Raw genomic sequence first — 20,386 nt, forward strand, 5'->3', positions numbered from 1 at the left:
AACTATTTAATAAAAGATTTTATTTTTATTTGGAGAATCTTTTAGAAATTGTTGATTTAATTTCTTATTTTTTATAATTTTGAAAACCTTTTTATGTTTTTTAGTATTTTTAATTATTTGAAAATAAGCGTCACGCGATGTGAGCAACAAGAGAGACACTAAAATTTAAAAAATAAAACTAGTTTTTATTTTTAGTTCTTTATATGTTTATTAGAAAAATATAAAATTTTAAAATAGGTGTCACGCGGCCAGACAAACACTAAAGATATGGAGAAAAATATTATTTATGATTAAAACAAAATATAATGAAAATTGAGAAAAAAAAAACTTGCAGTGACGTTCTTCTCTATCAATCTCACTCTCTTTTTCTTTACGTTATAACTACCATTTTTCTATTTTCTTTCTTTTTTCCTACCTCCTTCATTATGTTTTTATTTTTTCAAAAGAGAGATAAAACGGATGTGTGTATGTGTGAGTGGTGATGCGAAAGAATCAGGAAAGTGCAGAGAATATTTTCTTTTTTTTTTCGATTCCCTTTTTCATATGACAAACTTTCGACACATTGCACATTGGAACACCAATCTCTCTCGAGTATGACAAAAGTAAAATTCTAACTATAAGGTCTGATCTCCTTTTCATATCAGACCTCCAAATTGTAGGATCTTCATTTGACTCTCAACTAAATATTTTTTTTGTACTTGAGTCTAATACTAGCAAAGTGAGAATAGCTTCTCCAAATCCCTCTCTATACGCCACATATATCACACTAATGTAGTATTTCCTTCCTAAGAGTCACTACATTCTTCACATCGATACAAAAATTCATACCTTACATTCTCATAAGAATTTAAACCATCACACCATGTCATACATATGTATTTGTTGAGTATGATGGAAATAACATCTTATGAAAGTCCCACATTAAGTTAGGAAGTGGGTGTTAGTGACTATATAATGAACTTTAGGTCCATGATGTATCTTTCCCCAAGTCAAAGACACTTTGAGTTAATGTTTAACTTTTCTTATACTTTTGTAGTAGAGTGTTATGAGATGTAGTTAAATGTTTGCTTTGAAGAGTATGAGTGTACTTCGTGACAAAGGCTAACATTGAAGTCGAAGCCGAAATGTGTCAAACAGTGTAAAAGACTCAAATGTTATTATGAAATACGTTTGAAACGTTAAATAAACGTAATAAAATTTGCTTAATTTTACACCATACTCATACCCGTACCCATTTTCTTACTACTTTTATATTAATTTTAATTGATTTTATAAAATAATAAAAAATTGCGGTAAAAAAAATATAATATTATCAAATATTCAATATTAGGAGAATGATTGTTTTTTCGATATCAAATACTTTGAAATAAATTATAATTGTTTACATTTTAGATTATAATACCAAATAAAATTTCATGAGAACCAAAACATTTATTAAATTTACAACCATTAATGAAACCTATTTGATAACATTTAAAAAAATATAAAAGGAAAATAAATATTCAAATTAAAATATATTTTAGATGTTTGTTTACTTCAAAATTTTAAATTATAATGAATCTCTTTTTATACACTAAGAAAAGTTATAATACATCACTTGATTAAAATGATGCAAAGAACAAATAGTAAACATAATAATAAAATTTTGACATAGATCTTGTATCTTTTGAACTCCAATATATGTTGAATGGTGATAAAAAATATTTATGGCAATTACATTAAATTTTTATATCGTAGTAAATAAAAGTTATTTATACAATTATAGTGAAAAAATTACAGTATGATTGATAATGAGTTAGAAAAAAAATAGATAAATTATATTGAAATAGTATTTTACATGATGAAAATAAACAACAAATAAAAATATTAAAAAATGAACAAATATGCGTATTAGAAATGTTAGATTTGATGCACCAATCACCAGCAAGAGGGAGATGAATTGGTTTTTCAAACTTTTGATTTGTTCTTACACTTGAAAAATAATTTTTATGAAATCTTTAACCAATTGACAAAAGCAGTTTAAGAATGCATATTGTTCAACCTTTATACCTAGCAAAAATTAAAAGAGAATGAAAGAGAACACAAGAGACAACAAGATTTATACTGGTTCGATTCAAATGAATCTACATCCAGTCTCTAGTTTTCCTCACTAGAAATTTCACTATATCAATAAGAGAAGGAATACAAGAAACACCTATGCAATTCCTAAACTCTAAAACCACACTTTCTTGAAAACACCCATTCAAGAAATGTGCAAACTGTAATGCTCCAAGAAATTACACACAATTACCACAATCACAGTGATAACACAAAATTTCAAATTCAAGAAACTAATACAAAAACAATGACAGTAATGAAACAATAACACCTGATTTAGTACACAACTTTGGTGTCAATATTACACCTTCTTCATTTGATCTTGATGATCATTCTTGATGAACACTTAAGTCCTTGCTGCAGAATTTGCTCCAAGAAGATTTTCAACACTCTTTTATCTTTCTTTTTGGTTGAAAACGTTGTTTTCAGAAGGTGCAGGGATCTGTTTTTATCTAACAACTGTTGTCAAGACGAGTCTAGTCGACTAGATTAGTTTGCTAGTTTACTACATTATGACAAGGCCCAAATCCAAATTCCATAACTAACCTATTTAACTAGAGTAGTAGCCTAGTCGACTATCAAGACAACATACTAACATTTTCAGATTATCACATACATATATTTATGTCTTGTTCTGATTCCAATCATTTTCATGTTATTGTGGACATCACAAAAAATATTTTTTGATTCGAATCATTGTCATGCTATTATGGACATCATCAAAAATATTACAGATACACTTAATCAGCAACAAAAAATAATTTGAGAGACTATTGAAAGAAATCGCACAAAGAAAAACAAATGTATAATTAAGGGTATGATAAGATGAAAAATATCTTATAGATCTAATAAAGCTTTTAAAATATCAAAATATATACTCAATGGTTGAGAAATAAAGAAAATTGTTTTAGCAAAACAAAAGAATTCTTCAAATGAAACAAAAATGAATAATTGTAAGTAAAGATTTTTTTTTATATTAGCTAGTAAATGAAATGTTTATGCTATTAAACATTTAAATTGAGAGTATTAAACATTCTCATGTGAAATGAAAATATACAATAAATAAAAATATTAAAAAATAATAGAAATATTTAAATGTGAGACATAATTTTTTTTTTTAATTGGCATACATTATTTTAACATAATTACATAAAGATTATGATAAGATGAAAAAAATATATTAGAGATGTGAATGAGTTTCGTGACAAATTAAATAATTAGAAGAAATAAAAAATAGAAAGTATATATATATATATATATATATATATATATATGGTTACTTAATGAATTGTAAATATTTTAATAATTTAAATGGGGACGGATATATGACGGGGATATGTACATCCATATAATCATTCCCTTACATAGTTGAAAAAGTCGGGGATTCCCCATATATATACATAGTCAATGTGGAGATTCTCCGTCAAAACGGGGACGAGTTTAGGCAATACCCACAGGGGACAGGTTTATTTGCCATCTCTAATCTTAACCATACTGACATCATAAGAGTGTGTTTGGATAGAGTATTTTAATGAAGCAATTCATTTTTTTTGAAGAATTTAGATTTCTTTGTAATGAAATGCTTTGTTTGGATAGAAAAATTAAAAAGTATTTCAAATGCAAGCATTTTTTTGAAGGATTTCAATTAGCTAAATTAGTAGAAATTCAAATACCCTCAAAATAGGTGGAATTTGAAATTCTTCTCACTCAACCTAACATTTTAGACTCTCTAGTAGAGTTGTCAAACGGGTATGACGACCTAGACGGGACGAGCATGCTCGATGATCTAGACGGGCCTGATGACCCACACGGGCCCGACGACCCACATGAGCCCGACAATCCAAACGGGTCTTACGACTCGAATGGGCCCGACGACCCATACGGGTTTGATGACCCGAACAGGCCTTACGACCAGAACGGGCCCGACAATCTGGAATGCTCGACGACTTGGATGAGGCAGACTATCTGGACAAGACCAATGATCCGACGAGCCTGACAATATAGACGGGTCTAACAACCCGAACGGGCCCGACGACCCAGACGAGGCCGACGACCCAGACGGGCCTTACAACACAGAGTAGCCCGACGATCCGGACGAGCCCGATGACCTGGAAGGGTCCGACGACCCGGACGGACCCGACGACACGGACGTGCCCAACGACTCCGATAGGTCAAAATATCCAGACGGGGCAAACGACCCGGACGGGCCCAATGATTGGACAGGCCCGACAAACCGGACGAGCCTGACCACCGGACAGGCCCGACGACCCGGATGGACCCGACGGTTTTGAAGGCCCGTGTGGGTCGTCGAGCACGTCTAGGTCGTCAGACCTGTCCGGGTTGACGGGCCCGTCCGTGTCGTCGGGCCCTTTTTGATCGTTAGGTTTCCAAATTTATCATGAAGTCAAAACATAATTAAGCCTAAAATAAATATTGTTAAAATTAAATTTTATCTCACAATAAATTCAATTTTTTTTTTCCAAACAAGAAATTGAAATGTTAGGTATTTTAATTTCCTTATCCAAACAAGTTATTTAGAAAATGAATGGAATTTAATTGCATGTAATTCAAATGTAAATCATTTAAATTTCTAAGCATTGTTGAAATGCTCCATCCAAACACAAGGTAAAGTCTATAAATCATTTGCTATCACATTAAAAATTATTAAAAAATTCAAATAAAATAAAAGAATATAAAACTTGAGAGGGTCACATCAAACCTATGATAAAATTTATACTCTACGAAATATGGGCAAATTATACCTATTATAAAAAAATCTAAATAATACATTGAGGTAAAACATTAAACCACTTATATTATTTTCTATGAATAAAAGTTAAATTAACTAACTTATCAACATAATTTCCTTTATGAAAAATATGAGAGACTTTGAAATGCAAGCACTGATATCATCTTACTCTAAAATTTCCAAAAACTCATTCTTTGACCAAAAAACAGACTAAAAAAATTACTATTCAATCAAAATATATAAAAATTCTCCCTTCAAACATGTTCCATAACATAAATAACTTCATAAATTTAACATAAATAAAATTTTAAAGCATATTTATTGATCAACACTAATTATGATTTTTTTTTAATTAACGTTGACGTAGCTACTTTTTTAGTCTGTGTTAGTGAAAGTTCTTTTTATTTAGTAAAATTATTTTTTAATTGTTATAAGTTATATTTATCCATCAATATTATTAGGAATTCTTTTTCGTTTAACATTGCTAAAATTATTTTCTTTATTGATGTAAGCTAGATATATTTCTTACTCAATATAAAAAGTTGTTATTTGTTTGGTTAACGCAAACTTGTTTTTTTCTGTTAACATCTATTACGATAATTTTTTTGTTGCAATTTGTTGAAATTAATTTTCAATAAATTCCATCATAGTTATTTTTCATCAAATAACATCTATTTTGACTATTCTAAAAAATTAACCTTATCTAATATTAGCAAATATAATAGAGATTAACATTAGTAAAAAAAAACCTGCTAAACAATTAATATTAAATGAAAAATTAGAATTAAAGGAAAAATAGCTTAAACGTAACTAATTAAAAAGATGATTGATTGATATTTTTGTTATTAGATATTTTTTAATACTAAATTTTTATATTTAATCATAATCAATACATTCTATAACTTATACTTAAAAACTATACAAATTTAGTGTAATTCAATTTTATTGAAATTGTGAAATTCCTAATCAAAATACTAAGTTTAGTCATTCTTCTTCACTTGATATTTATAATGTTGGATGGAGCTTCTAAAGTATTTTGTGGGGGTACATCACCAACTCCACGGGGGCATAAAAAGTAAAAGGTGAGAGTCTATATCGAAAATGGAGGGTATATTTAGCAATAGCCATGCCATATTGGATAAGGGCCTGGTAAGTAGACACTTTCCTCTTACTTGCACAAACATGTCTTTTTGTTTAATATTTAAAGTAATTTTTTTGGGTATCAGAGTACTAGCACAAGTACTAGCACAAGTAAACTACAAGATGAAAATAAAGGAACAAAAATAGATAATAGGCAACGAATATAATTTATTCAAGAATGGGAAAAATTACATATCATTCTCTCTGTTCCCAAGGAGAAAACAATGACAACCTCTCTCTTGGAAATAGGAAAAAATTAATACAAGGAGAACCTTAAAAGAGAAACTAACCTTCTCTCTTAGAGGAGAAACTAATATTCTCTCTTAATTATTCTCTCAAGCAAATAAAGCAAAAAGGAATAGAAAACCAGAGACTTTGGAATGATTTCCTAAGAAAACACTGGACTTCTTTTATAACATTAAAAGTAAGCCCCAAAGTAAGTTCCCATCGATGTGGGACTTCTTTTCTCACAATCTCCCACTTGAAGATTTTGATGAATTAATCAAATCTTCACACCATGCTTTATTCTCTGCCTTCGTGTTGCTTGTTCTTCTTATAGACTTCAGTAGGATCGAATCCCTGTAGACTTTATCGACACATAATTCTGATCCTCCGAAACACAATGTAACACCCGAGGTTCCTTCTAAGGACCTCTTGTCAATACTTCATTGCTCTCCACCAAACCCGCCATGAACCTACTAACCACTCCCATTGCTTGTGCAATGTCTGGTCTTGTACACATCATAGCATTCATAAGGCTGTCCACCACCGATGCACTCGGTACTCGAGACTTCTCCATCCTCTCTGCTTCACTGCTAGGACTCATACGTGAGGAACAATTGATAGAAAGTGGGATCGAAATTGGCTTGCAATCTTGCATGTTGAAGCGTTGCAAGATTATCAGTAAGTATTTCTTCTGAGAAAGCCAAACCTTCCTATCTTTTTTGTCTCGGTGAATTTGCATCCCTGAAATCCTTATTTGCTGGTTCCAAGTCCTTCTTCTCATACTCCCTAGCCAATTATGCCTTCAATTCTTGGATTTGAACTTTGTTGGGGCCTACCTCCAACACGTCATCCACATACAACATCAATGGTCTAAACACCCAGTTTGTTGTAACCGAGGCTTATGAAGGAATCGAATCTCTGGTATGAACATCTGAGCTCTCTTTAAACCGTACTGAGATTTGTTCAACCATGCAAACCAAGTTTTCTTATTCTTTAATGCCTTCTAGTTGGAGCATCATTTCGTTTCTGCTTAACAATAACCTTGTGGGTAGTGGGACCCACAGGTGGTACCCCTTCACATTGTTAGCATAGTCCAAGCACTTAATTTTCCGCAGTTTCAAGCTCTACTCGTGCTTTGGATTCCTTGAACTGGTAACAACAAATTTGACTTTCTCTTGATGTAGTACACCCACAATCTCCTGGAGTAAACTTTGATTCTCCTAGTGATAACTCTGGTGATTCCCTTACATCAGAATAAACTAAGTCTTCTTGTGTTTTCCTTTTTCCTGGTAGTCAAACTAACAATCTGCGATCTATGACTATGTTTGTTGGCTTACCACACAGTGCTCATGTAGAGATAAAACAACCTTCTTGAGCCCGAGTAAAAGATTACGTTCTGCATGGATTTGCAAACTTCGCACTGACTTATACCCAAGCTTACGATGTCAAATCAACATCGCTTCTTCTTCACTTGTCGATGCAACCATTGCATTAGCTTCCTGCAACGTATCTCCCAAAAGCACATACACATCTGCCATGATCTTCTGCGCTTTCATGACTTACCAGATCTCTCCTTTTCTTCACAGAATATCTTCGTCCTCCGAGGTATTTGCCATACAACCTTGTGAGGTTGATGCCTCAGAGTTCTTTCCTCCATTCTTCAAATGCCAACAATCTTTCTTCATATGCCCCTTTTGCCACAATGGTAGCATTTGAGATGCTTCTTACTTTGACATCTATCATGAGACTAACTCCCACTAGATCCACGTTCTGTTGATCTACCTCTTGTCATCACCAAAGTTTCTATTTGCCTTGCACTTTCCACCATATCCTCTTTGTTCTTTCACCTGGATTCTTCTTCAAGAATAGCTCCGACAACATCCTCAAAGTGTAGGAGGTCAACAACGTTGTAATTTGTAATGTTGATGACAAGCTGATCATACGAATCAGGTAAACTCTGTAGTAGAAGTTCCGCACGTTCATTTTCAATTATGTTGAAATCTGCCGCTGAAAGTTGGGCAAACAACGTATTTAGATTGTTGATGTGGTCTGTCACCAATGTAGACTCACTCATTCGAAGAGTATAGAGTTTTCTCTTCAAGAATATTCTTGTGTGAAGTGACATAACCTCGTACAGGCTAGTGAGAGTATCCTAAATCTCCTTCGCTGTAGTCTTCTCCGCAATGCTGGATAAAATTGCATCTGCCAATGCTAAGTGAAAATTTGCTATAGCATTGTTATCTATTTCCTTCCACTTTTTATCTATAATGTCGTCAGATTTTTCTTCAATTGCTTCTAGACAGTTGTCCTTTCTCAATGAGAAATTTTTCCCATTGAACTTCTCTATCTCGTATCTTGTTGTCATGGCTTTAAAACCGACTTATGCACTTCTCACTATGAATAGTACTGTCTACTGGAACAATGGAAGCAGACCGTGAACCACTGCACCAAGTAATTCCCAGGAAAGAGAGGTGGGTCACTAACGGACACGCTTAAGTACCAAGTCTTTCCTAGCCAGAACTTTCCTAGCCAAAACTTTCCTAGCCAGAACTTTCCTAGACATGCACTTTCACACTACCACACTTTATCCACTATCACAACACTATTCTAATGATAATAGCAGCGGAATATAATTACATAAACCAACAGCTCTGATACCACTGTTGGGTATCAGAGTACTAGCACAAGTACTCACAACTAAAATACAAGATGAAAATAAAGGAACAAAAATAGATAATAGGCAACGAATATAATTTATTCAAGAAAAGGAAAAATTACATATCATTCTCTCTGATCCCAAGGAGAAAACAATGACAATCTCTCTCTTGGAAATAGGAAAAAGTAATACAAGGAGAACCTTAAAGGAGAAACTAACCTTCTCTCTTAGAGGAGAAACTAATATTCTCTCTTAATTATTCTCTTAAGCAAATAAAGCAAAAAGGAATAGAAAAAGAGAGACATTGGGATGATTTCTTAAGGAAACACTGGACTCCTTTTATAACATTAAAAGTAAGCCTCAAAGTAAGTTTCCATCAATGTGTGACTTCTTTTCTCACAATTTTTAATTGAACGTGATAATAAAATATTTGCAGTAAAAAAGTTAAATAAAATTTTCTCATAAAAAAATTATACATCATTTTTTTTTCAATCATTTGTAAGTTTTCCCAAGATTTAAATCAATTAAGTTTCCTTGGTATGAGAAATTAGAACTATGATCATAGATTATGCATTATATTTCATGATATTTGAATGATAAAAATAAATAAAAATTTATGTAGTTTATTTATTTGGTTATGTAACTAGTAACTTCTAATTTTAGTTAATACAATTTGTTTATATGTCTCATTTTTGCAACTTTTGTTTCCGCGAATATATATATATATATATATATATATATATATATATATATATATATATATATATATATATATATATATATATATATATATTCACCAAAGTTCCACATCGAGTAATATAAAGAAGAGAGTAGCAGAAAAATACTATAAAAGTAAAGAGTTGGTTTTAGAGTTGTCACAACAACTCAATAGGTCTCTTGGGTGTATGAGGGGCTTGTGTAGTTGTGTGTGATTGGAAGGTTTGCAATTTTTGCCAGAAAAATTGCACTATGAAGGGTTTACAATTTTGGTCCACAAACATTGTACTATGAAGGGTTTGCAGTTTTGGTCCATAAAAAATTGTATGAAGGTTTGCAATTTTTGCCAGAAAAATTGCACTTGGGTGATAATATACTTCTTGTTGAGTGGTTGTGGATGTAGGCCTTGAGGTGTCGAACCACGTTAAATTTCCTGTGTGCTTTTATTTATTTTTCTACTTTTATTTGTGGGTGTGCTTCCGCTTGAAGATATTATTATTTTTAGTGTGTGATTTCCCAACAATGGTATCAGAGTTGAGGTTCTGACCAAGGGTTTCTAATCAAGGGAGGAAGAGGAGCAGTTTGACATACTGACTAGTATCAACGTCCTTTGAAGAGAGTGGAGTTCATGTGTGGTGAGATGCTCCCAGATCTACGAAGGAGGTTGCAAATGGTGCTCATATGGCCTAATGAGTGATGTACCATGGAGATCTGATCCGTGTGAGTCATGGTTTGTGACATGTGCGTGGAGAAAGTGCTCTACGGCTTACAAATCTGCGTTGTTGTGTCTAGTAGACTGCGATGTTTGATAATGTTGGATCTGCATGGTGAGTGTGGAGCTCGAAATTTCCAATGGTGGTGTTTTGCATGACTCACGCGATGCTTCGTCAACAGGGTTGCGTCGTTGTGTTGTGGCAGTGTCGTGGCTTGACCAAGGTGGCGTTATGATGGATTCCCCTTGAGTATTAGTGAATTGTTAGTGACAATGATGTGAAAGTTGCCGACAACAAGTCTGATGTGCAAGGCGGTGATGGTCGATGATGGGGAAAGATTGTCATCGTCAGTGAGTCTGTGCAGATCACCAGTGACAAGAGTGGTTCAAACAGATCTATTGGATCACTAGTAGCAAGAGTGGTTCAAGCATATTTGTTGGTGGTGTGTCAAATGTTTGTTCCATAGCATGTGAGACTTTTGGTGAAGGGAGGATATGTTGGTTCTCAAGTGGGTATTCACCAAAGTCCCACATCGAGTAATATGAAGAAGAGAGTAGCAGAAAAATACTATAAAAGTAAAGAGTTGGTTTTAGAGTTGTCACCACAACTCAATAGGTCTCTTGGGTGTATGAGGGGCTTGGGTAGTTGTGTGTGATTGGAAGGTTTGCAATTTTTGCCAGAAAAATTGCACTATGAAGGGTTTATAATTTTGGTCCACAAAAATTGTACTATGAAGGGTTTGCAGTTTTGGTCCATAAAAAATTGTATGAAGGTTTGCAATTTTTACCAGAAAAATTGTACTTGGGTGATAATATACTTCTTGTTGAGTGGTTGTGGATGTAGACCTTGAGGTGCCGAACCACATTAAATTTCCTATGTACTTTTATTTATTTTTCTACTCTTATTTGTGGGTGTGCTTTTAGTGCGTGATTTCCCAATAATATATATATATATATATATATATATATATATATATATATATATATATATATATATATATATATATATATATATATATATATATATATATATATATATATATATATATATATATATATATATATATATATATATATATCCTTCGTGATGTACAAATTTATTTTAAAGTAGCATAGTCACAGGTACTCGGTGATGTTGGTAGAAAATGAGATAAATTTATTGACATTTTACTGTCCCTCGCTCTGATCAACATTTCATTTTTATTCTTGAGAAACACGGTTAAAATATTCAATATCTTTGATTTTTTTAAAAAAATCATTTATACTGAAAATGGGTATTTTTTGTGTAATTAAACTAAAGGTATGTACACAACATAATTTTATAGAGGTAATCAATAAAAAGAATGTGAAGGCTATAGAGGTTATGAAAAATACAAGACCTATTTAAAACTTCGGTATTTTCAATTAGGTTTGATTAAGGTGCATGAATAATGTGCGTTGGATAAACTTAGCTTTTATAAGTTAGCTGACAATTTATAAAATTTATAAGCTAGTTGAAGGTTGCTATGACATGAAAGTTTACAAATGAGTAAAGTGAATTGAAAGGTTAATTAATAAGTTAATTCATATATATAAAATGACAAAATAAATACATATTTAATTATCTAAAGTAAAGTGAAAATTTAAATAAATAATAAGTGTGAAAATGACTAAGTAGTTTTCAAAATAAAGTACAAAGTAGTTAATAAAATAAACTCACTAACAAATAAAAACTAATTTCTAATTTAGCATAATATTTTTAGGTCATTAATATCTTGAAATCTCTTCATTTAATTAAATATTGTTTTTCATTTAGTTATAGTTACATTAAAATAATATTTAAATATAATAATTGTGGTTTTTTTAGTATTTAAATTTAAGTCCGACAATATCAAAGTCAAAATCAAACTAAATTAAAAGTTAAAAAATGGTTGGGAATCTAAATTTTATATTGAATAAAAATAATAATAATATAAAAATGAAGATTTATAAATTTATTACTTTAAAGTTTTTAAAATTTTGAATTATAATTGATATTGATTCTTCCTTTATTTTTTTTTATAAGGATTTGAGGTAAGCGTGTGTATCCTTACGAGAAGGGATAACAAGACCTATTATCTGAAATTATTTTTACAATAATAAAACTAGCAATATTATACAAATTATGGGTTGAAGCATTATTATATATAAAAATTTTCATAATTAGTAAAAGAAAAGGACATACGATGAAAATTTTAGAAGGATTGGTAAAAAAATTCCTCAATAAAATCACAAAGGCTACATGTTTAGAAAGATTAGAATTGAAATTGATTTATATGAGTACATTTATTGTACAAATATATTTTTGTAATGAATATAGGTATTGTTGGTTGGAAGACATTGAGAGAGATTGTTATAGGGTATTCTTGAGAGGGGGCCAAGTGTCTGTTCAATTCACATAAATGAAATTAGTTGAGAAAATTTAGAAGTTTTTGACGAAAGAAGCGTGTATCTTCTATATCCATACATTATGATTGCCAAGTCACTCTAGCACGACAAAATAAGCTTTATTACTATCTTTACTTCAAAATATATAGTTGTAATTTTGACTACTTCAAAATGTTTTAATATAATTGCTGTTTACATTTTTGTTAATGTAGTATTTGTTTTTTTTCTTCTTAATATAAACAAATTGTTTTTCTTTCTTATTTAAAATAATGTGTTTATGAAAAATGTGATATTAATAAATTTTTTTAAATAAGCTATTTTAGAAATGTGTATAAACTTTATTTTACAGTTATTACGATAGAATTACTAATAAAAAAAAGAGATATTTCGTATCTCTAAATATTTAAAAAAAAATTACTTTATATTTAACTCTATGATAGTATATTTAATTAATTATTTATTAAATTTATTTATGTATTGAATACTTGGAATTTTTATATTTTCTAAATTGAGTCAGTATTATTTAATATTTTTTTTTATTTGTATGATTCTTCATATTACTTACGTGTTTTCACGTGTTAAAAAATTTATTTTCCAACATATTTCTAATAAGAATAATAAAAATACTTATTTTATATTGATAGTAATATCATACTTATATTCATTAAAATGATAGAAACTTATTGAAAAATATAAATATTTAATATTCAATAAATAATAAATAATAAAAAATTAGTAAGTGTTAATTAAAAATATTTAAATTTATCTACAAATTAAAACTTAATCAAAATTAAAAGATTATAATTACAATGAATTGTGATGAATTCTATGTTTGAAAGATGGAAATAATTAAAAAAAAGTGAAAATAAAATGATAGGAATAAAATAATAATAATAATAATAAAATAGAAGAAGATGGAATTATACTACAATAGATAAAATAAATAAGATACAAAAATTTGTAGATTGTGAAAGAAATTAGTGAAGTAGATAATTATGCAAGTACCTAGGAAACACTAAATCATACCCCTAAATTATGTAAGGTAAAAAAATAAATTGACTATCTTCTTATAGCGCGAAGCTATTATTATTGAGAAAAAAAAAATACTGAGAAGGAATGAGAATAAGCCAATTTGATATTTTAAAAACTAAACATTTTGTAATTAGATTAGATATCTCCTCAAAACTGGGTTGGAAAAGTGATAATAAATTTTTGTTAGTTTTGCTAACAGTATTAATTTTGTTATTTACTATATGCGAGACATCCTATCCTGAAAAATGGGTTAGAAAAGTGATAATATATATATATATATATATATATATATATATATATATATATATATATATATATATATATATATATATATATTTCAATATATTAAAAATAAAATTTTTGCATTAAATTTTAACAAAATTTAATATGAATAATTATAATGATATGAGATTATAATTTAGTGGTGAAATTAATAAAAATTATTAATAATATGTAATAAACATTATATTTATATAATTTGATTTATATATAGAGAGAGATAGATAGAGACAAAATAAATCTGTTCATCTATAGAAAAAAAAATGAAATTGTGTTTATGAAAGTAAAGTGTAATCACATGTTTGTTACTAAAAATTAATTTGTGGAAGACTCGCGAACTACGTGCTCATGTATGGTTCATAATCATAAAATGATAGCGACCGCATAAAATAATATAGTTTTTGGTTCGTAATGTAGGTGACAATAAATTCAATGCATTTATATTGATCCTGACCAAAGAAATTTCATAAAGAAAAACTCATATTTAAAAAAAAATATATATGATGAATAGTGAAATGTTTATATATAATTTTTAAAAAAATAATCTTAAATATTGGCTAGTTTAACTTTTGCGTGGTCTATCCTTTTCTTTCTCAGTCAAACTTTATACTTTCTAAGAGACTACATATTACTCACTTTCTGGTCGTAATTACAAGTTCACATCGCTTGAAGAAAATATTTCTAGAATATAAAATTGTCATCTTAGAGAGCACCCAGTTTCTCCTCATTTTTAATACATTTACCACTGTAATTTACTATTGTATCATAAATTCTAATTTGCTCCCTTTATTGTAAAACAAAAATTTCTATCCCTCCCATTATTTTTTTCTCAGGAAAAGAAATACATTACCTATTTAACTTTTACCTAGTAAATGAAAAACCAGTAATCAATACAACTTATCAAATAATAATTTAGTGCTAACTTTCTTTCTCCTTTCACTCTCTGTATATTTGAGACATTCTTCAGAAATAAAAAGTTTACTCGATCTCTTCAAAATATTATAAAGCTCCATTCGGTAAGTTTCATTGGTCTTAATTATTTTTTTAAGAGACTGCAACTAATTTTAAAATTAGTTGATGTTAAATATTATTATAAACTTTTACATTTTTATCATTCTAATTCCAATGTCCATTCATCATTTATTATATCACTCTTCTTAATTCACTCCTGTTAACATTTTATTATTAATTAAAATTTATTAGAATTTATAAATTCATAATATTAAAAAGTACATTTTAAATAAATTCATAAAATCATTTCATAAAATAGACTTTACACATATTTATATATTATAAAATTATTTTATCTTTAATCGATGATATTTTGATCATATAAGAAGGTAAAGTAAGACATATAATTTATAAAAAAAACTGATTACAAAGACTTTGGCTAAAATACATATTTATTGACTATGATTTGCGCGGTAATCATTTGGATATTGTTAAAGGATACAGAGGATGCCAAATATTTGATGGAGGCTAATACATCACATACTTCTCACGTAATAATAATTTGGCAACACCAAAGAAAGTAGTAAAAAGGTAATAGAAAAAAAAAAAAAAAAAAAAAAAAAACCATCCAAATGAAGAGCAGGACGTACTACGTGGGACTTTGGAGTCCCTCATTTGGCCTCCGCCAAATCGTGGCGGATATGGTTGAGAAGCACCGGAATGACCACATCGGGGGCGCTCAGCTGCGGCAAGTGGCCCTCCGTCGGCATGACCTCCACGATGGTCTTCCCGCCGAGATTCAGCCGCAGATATTCGGCCACCACAACTGGCGCCGCTAAATCCTTGGTGCTCTGAATGATGTGGCAGGGCACCGTGACGAGGCCCAGGATTGACCTGAGATCGAACTCGAATATGGTCTGCGCCAAACTCAGGGCTATGTCGGGTCGCATGTTGAATAGGGTTCGGCTGAACTCTTGCACCGCCACCGATTCCATGTCGCCGCCTATCACCAAAGGAGCGAACCCTGAACACCAGGCTTTGTAATTGGATCGGATACCATCGTAGAGCTGCTTCAGATCTTCTGGCTGAAACCCTCCAAAGTATTCCGAATCATTCAGAAACCTTTGCAAAGGAAAAAAGTTAGAAGTTAGTGTTATGTGATAGAAAGGTGGTTTAGGTTTATGGATTACCTTGGAGAGGCAGAGACGAGGATGAGCTTAGTGAAGAGATGAGGGTGGGAGATGGAAGCGAGGAGACCCACCATAGCGGAAAGAGAGTGACCAACGAAGATGCAAGATTTCACCTCAAGCTCTTCAAAAATTGCCAGTAAATCATACGCAAACCCATGGATTGTGTAATATCGGTCAAAGTCGAAGTATTCTGGATTCGTGGTACCAGCTCCCATGTTGTCGTATAGAATCACGCGGTAATCATCAACCAGGTGTGGTACCAGGTGCTTCCACACAGATTGGTCCGTGCCAAACCCATGAGCCAGAACCACGATTTCATTTCCCCTCCCAACTATTCTCACGTTATGAGCCTCTTCCACGATACCCATTGGTGTCGAAGTATATTTTCTTTTGGGATTGTGATACTTGGGTTTGCTCACTAAGTATTCCCTTCATAGCCATGGTTCCGTTATTCAAGAGTGGGGTCGAATTTATGGTGCTTGACGTTGTACAGATGATGCCAAAACCCAACTTGCATAACAAAAATTATAGATTTATACTTCTTTCTATGTGGTGTACATTCGTTCTACCCCTTGCTATCTATTTATTTTTTTATATCGCAACACATTGGTTAAATTAGTCTCATCATTTGGTTAAACTGGTATAATTGTCGGTTAAATCTTATTTGAAACATATTCCAATATTACATAATCGAAAGAACTTCTGAAATCTCCGTGATATCAACCTTGTCATTACATAAAGAATCAATTATTAATATATTTATGAATGTGTAATTGTTGGTTAAATAAAATTTTAATAGTTAGTTAAATATATTTTTTTTATATATTATGTCTTGTACCATATGGAAACAATATAACTGATGGGGAAAACAACAACAAACAATATACCAGAGAATGCAGCGGATATAATTTCCCCTAACTTGCAAGAATCTATGAGGAGCAATAATCAAAGAGCAGCAATAATAAATCACCAAAAGCACAAATAAAGGCACCAAGATTTTTAACGTGGAAAACCCCTCAAATCAAGGGTAAAAACCACGAGTCGTCCAGACCAAAGAAATAGTTTCACTATGATCAACAAGAGTACAAAAGAGTCTTAATCAATAGCACAAATTAGTGCCAACACCCAACCAAATAACAAAGCAACAAAACTTTCAAATAGAGAAGAACAAGAAGAGGAAAACCTCTAAAAATCACTGCTGCAGTGCGAAATTAATATCTCCCAACTCAGACCTCGTTTCAAAGATCCGACCTGTCAGAATGAAGAGCAATGAGTTTCGAACCTGCTGTAAAAATTTCAGCCCGATCCAACGGTGAACGAATCCGCAGCGCCGAATTTACTGCGACAGCTCTATGAAAAACGTGAACAGAATTTTCCCTCTACCTCTCCCTCTATGTGTTAGGGCTTTCAGTGTATTCTGACTCTATTGTTCTGCCTCTCTCTTTATTTTATAGCCTCCTCTCCACTAGGTTTAAGTGAGACATGGGCTTCTCAAATTTTGGGCCTTTTCTCCACATAGGAAGGGAGCCCAATACCCAACAAATCTCCCCCTCACAACTATGTGGAGATAACCGCCAAACCGGCGATCTCACAACAAACTTCAAACTTTCCTCTTGGCAATGCTTTAGTCATCATATCAGCACCATTATCATCTGTATGAACTTTTTCCAACTCCAACAACTTAGCATCCAAAGCATCACGTATCCAATGATACCTCACATCAATATGTTTGGATCTAGAATGAAAAGTTGGATTCTTACCAAGATGGATAGCACTTTGGCTATCAACAAACAATGAATAGTTATCTTGCCTAAAACCAAGCTCCTGCAAGAATTTCTTCAACCATAACACCTCCTTGCATGCTTCAGTAATAGCAATGAACTCTGCCTCTGTAGTAGACAACGCTACACACCTTTGTAGTCTTGATTGCTAAGCCACAACTCCTCCTGCAAACTTTATCAAATAGCCCGAAGTGGACTTTCTAGAATCAATATCCCCAGCCATATCTGAGTCTGAGTAACCCATCAAAGTAGGTTTATCACCTCCAAAACAAAGCTTCATATCAACTGTACCATGAAGATACCTCAAAATCCATTTCACAGCATTCCAATGCTCTCTACCTGGGTTTGACAAAAATCGACTAACTGTACCAACAGCATGTGCAATATCTGGTCTTGTACACACCATCGCATACATCAAACTGCCCACCGCAGATGCATAAGGAACTCTACTCATATTGGTCTTCTCAACTTCATTTGAAGGACTCTGTTTAACACTCAGTTTAAAATGAGTAGCAAGAGGAGTACTCACAGCTTTAGCATTTTCCATCTGGAATCTCTGCAACACCTTCCTAATGTATTGCTCTTGTGATAGATAAATCTTCTTTTCTCTCCTATCACGTGAGATATGTATGCCAAGAATCCTTTTAGCAGCTCCCAAGTCTTTCATGGCAAAAGACTCGCCAAGTGTCTTCTTTAACCTGTCAATTCTGGAAATATCTTTCCCAACAATAAGCATGTCATCAACATATAATAACAGGATAATAAAGTCATCATTAGAAAACCTTTTAACAAAGACACAATGATCAGAAGTAGTCTTCATGTAACCCTGCTCACACATAAAAGACTCAAACTTCTTATACCACTGCCTTGGAGCCTGCTTCAAACCGTATAGACTCTTCCTTAGTCTACACACATAATCTTCCTTGCTTTTAACAAGAAAACCATCAGGTTGCTTCATGTATATCTCTTCCTCCAAATTACCATGAAGGAAAGCTGTCTTCACATCCATCTGCTCAACCTCCAAATCAAGAGTAGCAGCTAAACTTAGCACAGTTCTGATGGATGACATTTTCACCACAGGTGAGAAAATCTCATTGAAATCAACACCCTTTTTCTTTCTGAAACCTTTCACCACTAATCTGGCCTTGTACCTTGGAAGCGTAGAATTTGAATCTTGTTTCACCCTGAAAATCCACCTAGTTTCCAATGCCCTTTTGCCCTTAGGCAATTTCACCAAGTCGTAAGTGTGATTATCATGCAAAGATTTCATCTCATCTTGCATTGCATCCAGCCACTGTTTCTTCTCTTCACTATCCAAAGCCTCTTCAAAACACTCAGGTTCTCCACCGTCAGTCAAGGTTATGTACTCATCACAGGAATACCTTGTAGAAGGTTGTTTTTGTCTATTAGACCTCCTGAGTTGGACTTGAGGTGATTCAGGTATATCACCAAGATCGTCATCATCATCATGTTCCTCTTGAGCATCATCAATTGGAACCTCTACTCCACTTCCAAACTGTTGATCATCAACATCACCATGTTGCTCATTGTCTTGAGCTTCCGTTTCAACATTATCCAAATTGTGAGCGGGCAACCTCATCGGATTACCATCAGTGAGATTACTGTCTTTCTCGGGTGTGGTCTTCTCCACCTTATCAATGTCTTCAATGGTCTGATCTTCCATGAATTGTACATCACGGCTTCTAACAAGCTTCTTCTCAACAGGATCATAAAACCTGTAGCCAAATTCATCCTCACCATAGCCAATAAAGATACATTGCCTTGTCTTTTTATCTAACTTGGATCTTTCATCCTTAGGAACATGAACAAATGCCTTGGAACCAAAGACACGCAAATGATCATATCTAACATTCTTACCAAACCAAATTTTGTCTGGCACCACAGTATTCAAAGCAACTGCGGGACTGAGATTAATAACATGCACAGCTGCAAGCAATGCCTCTCCCCAAAAGTGCTTAGGCAACTTTGCTTCTGAAAGTATACATGTAACCCTTTCAATCAAGGTCCTGTTCATCCTCTCCGCTAGACCATTCAACTGAGGAGTTTTAGGAGGAGTCTTCTCGTATCTAATACCATGCTGCCTGCAATAAACATCAAAAGGTCCACGGTACTCACCACCATTATCACTACGGATGCATTTCAGCTTCTTGCCTGATTGCCTCTCAACCATAGCATGAAATTCCTTGAACTTTTCAAGTACTTGACCTTTCCGCTGAAGAGCATAGACCCATAGCTTCCTGGAACAATCATCAATAAAAGTAACAAAGTAAAGTGCATCACTAAATGACTTTACCTTTAATGGGCCACAAACGTTAGAATGCACCAATTCAAGCAATTCTGACTTCCTTGAGGGTGGATGCTTCTTAAAAGATACTCTGGTTTGTTTACCAGCCATGCAATGAGAACATTTCTCCAATTCTGCATTTCTCA

At 32.4% G+C, this 20,386-nt stretch overlaps 1 protein-coding gene across 1 annotated transcript; it reads right to left on the reverse strand.

The window, feature by feature from the left end:
- Positions 1-15,398: 15,398 nt before the first annotated feature.
- LOC114176725 (probable esterase D14L) lies at positions 15,399-16,650 on the reverse strand. The gene is made up of 2 exons (XM_028061859.1): positions 16,155-16,650; positions 15,399-16,086 (listed from the first exon to the last, which is right to left on the reverse strand). Exons 1-2 carry the CDS (start codon positions 16,520-16,522, stop codon positions 15,636-15,638), a joined length of 819 nt encoding a protein of 272 aa, XP_027917660.1. The 5' UTR covers positions 16,523-16,650; the 3' UTR covers positions 15,399-15,635.
- Between the last annotated feature and the right edge of the window lie 3,736 nt (positions 16,651-20,386).

This window comes from Vigna unguiculata, chromosome 3 (assembly GCF_004118075.2).
Source record: "Vigna unguiculata cultivar IT97K-499-35 chromosome 3, ASM411807v1, whole genome shotgun sequence".
NCBI lineage: Eukaryota > Viridiplantae > Streptophyta > Magnoliopsida > Fabales > Fabaceae > Vigna > Vigna unguiculata.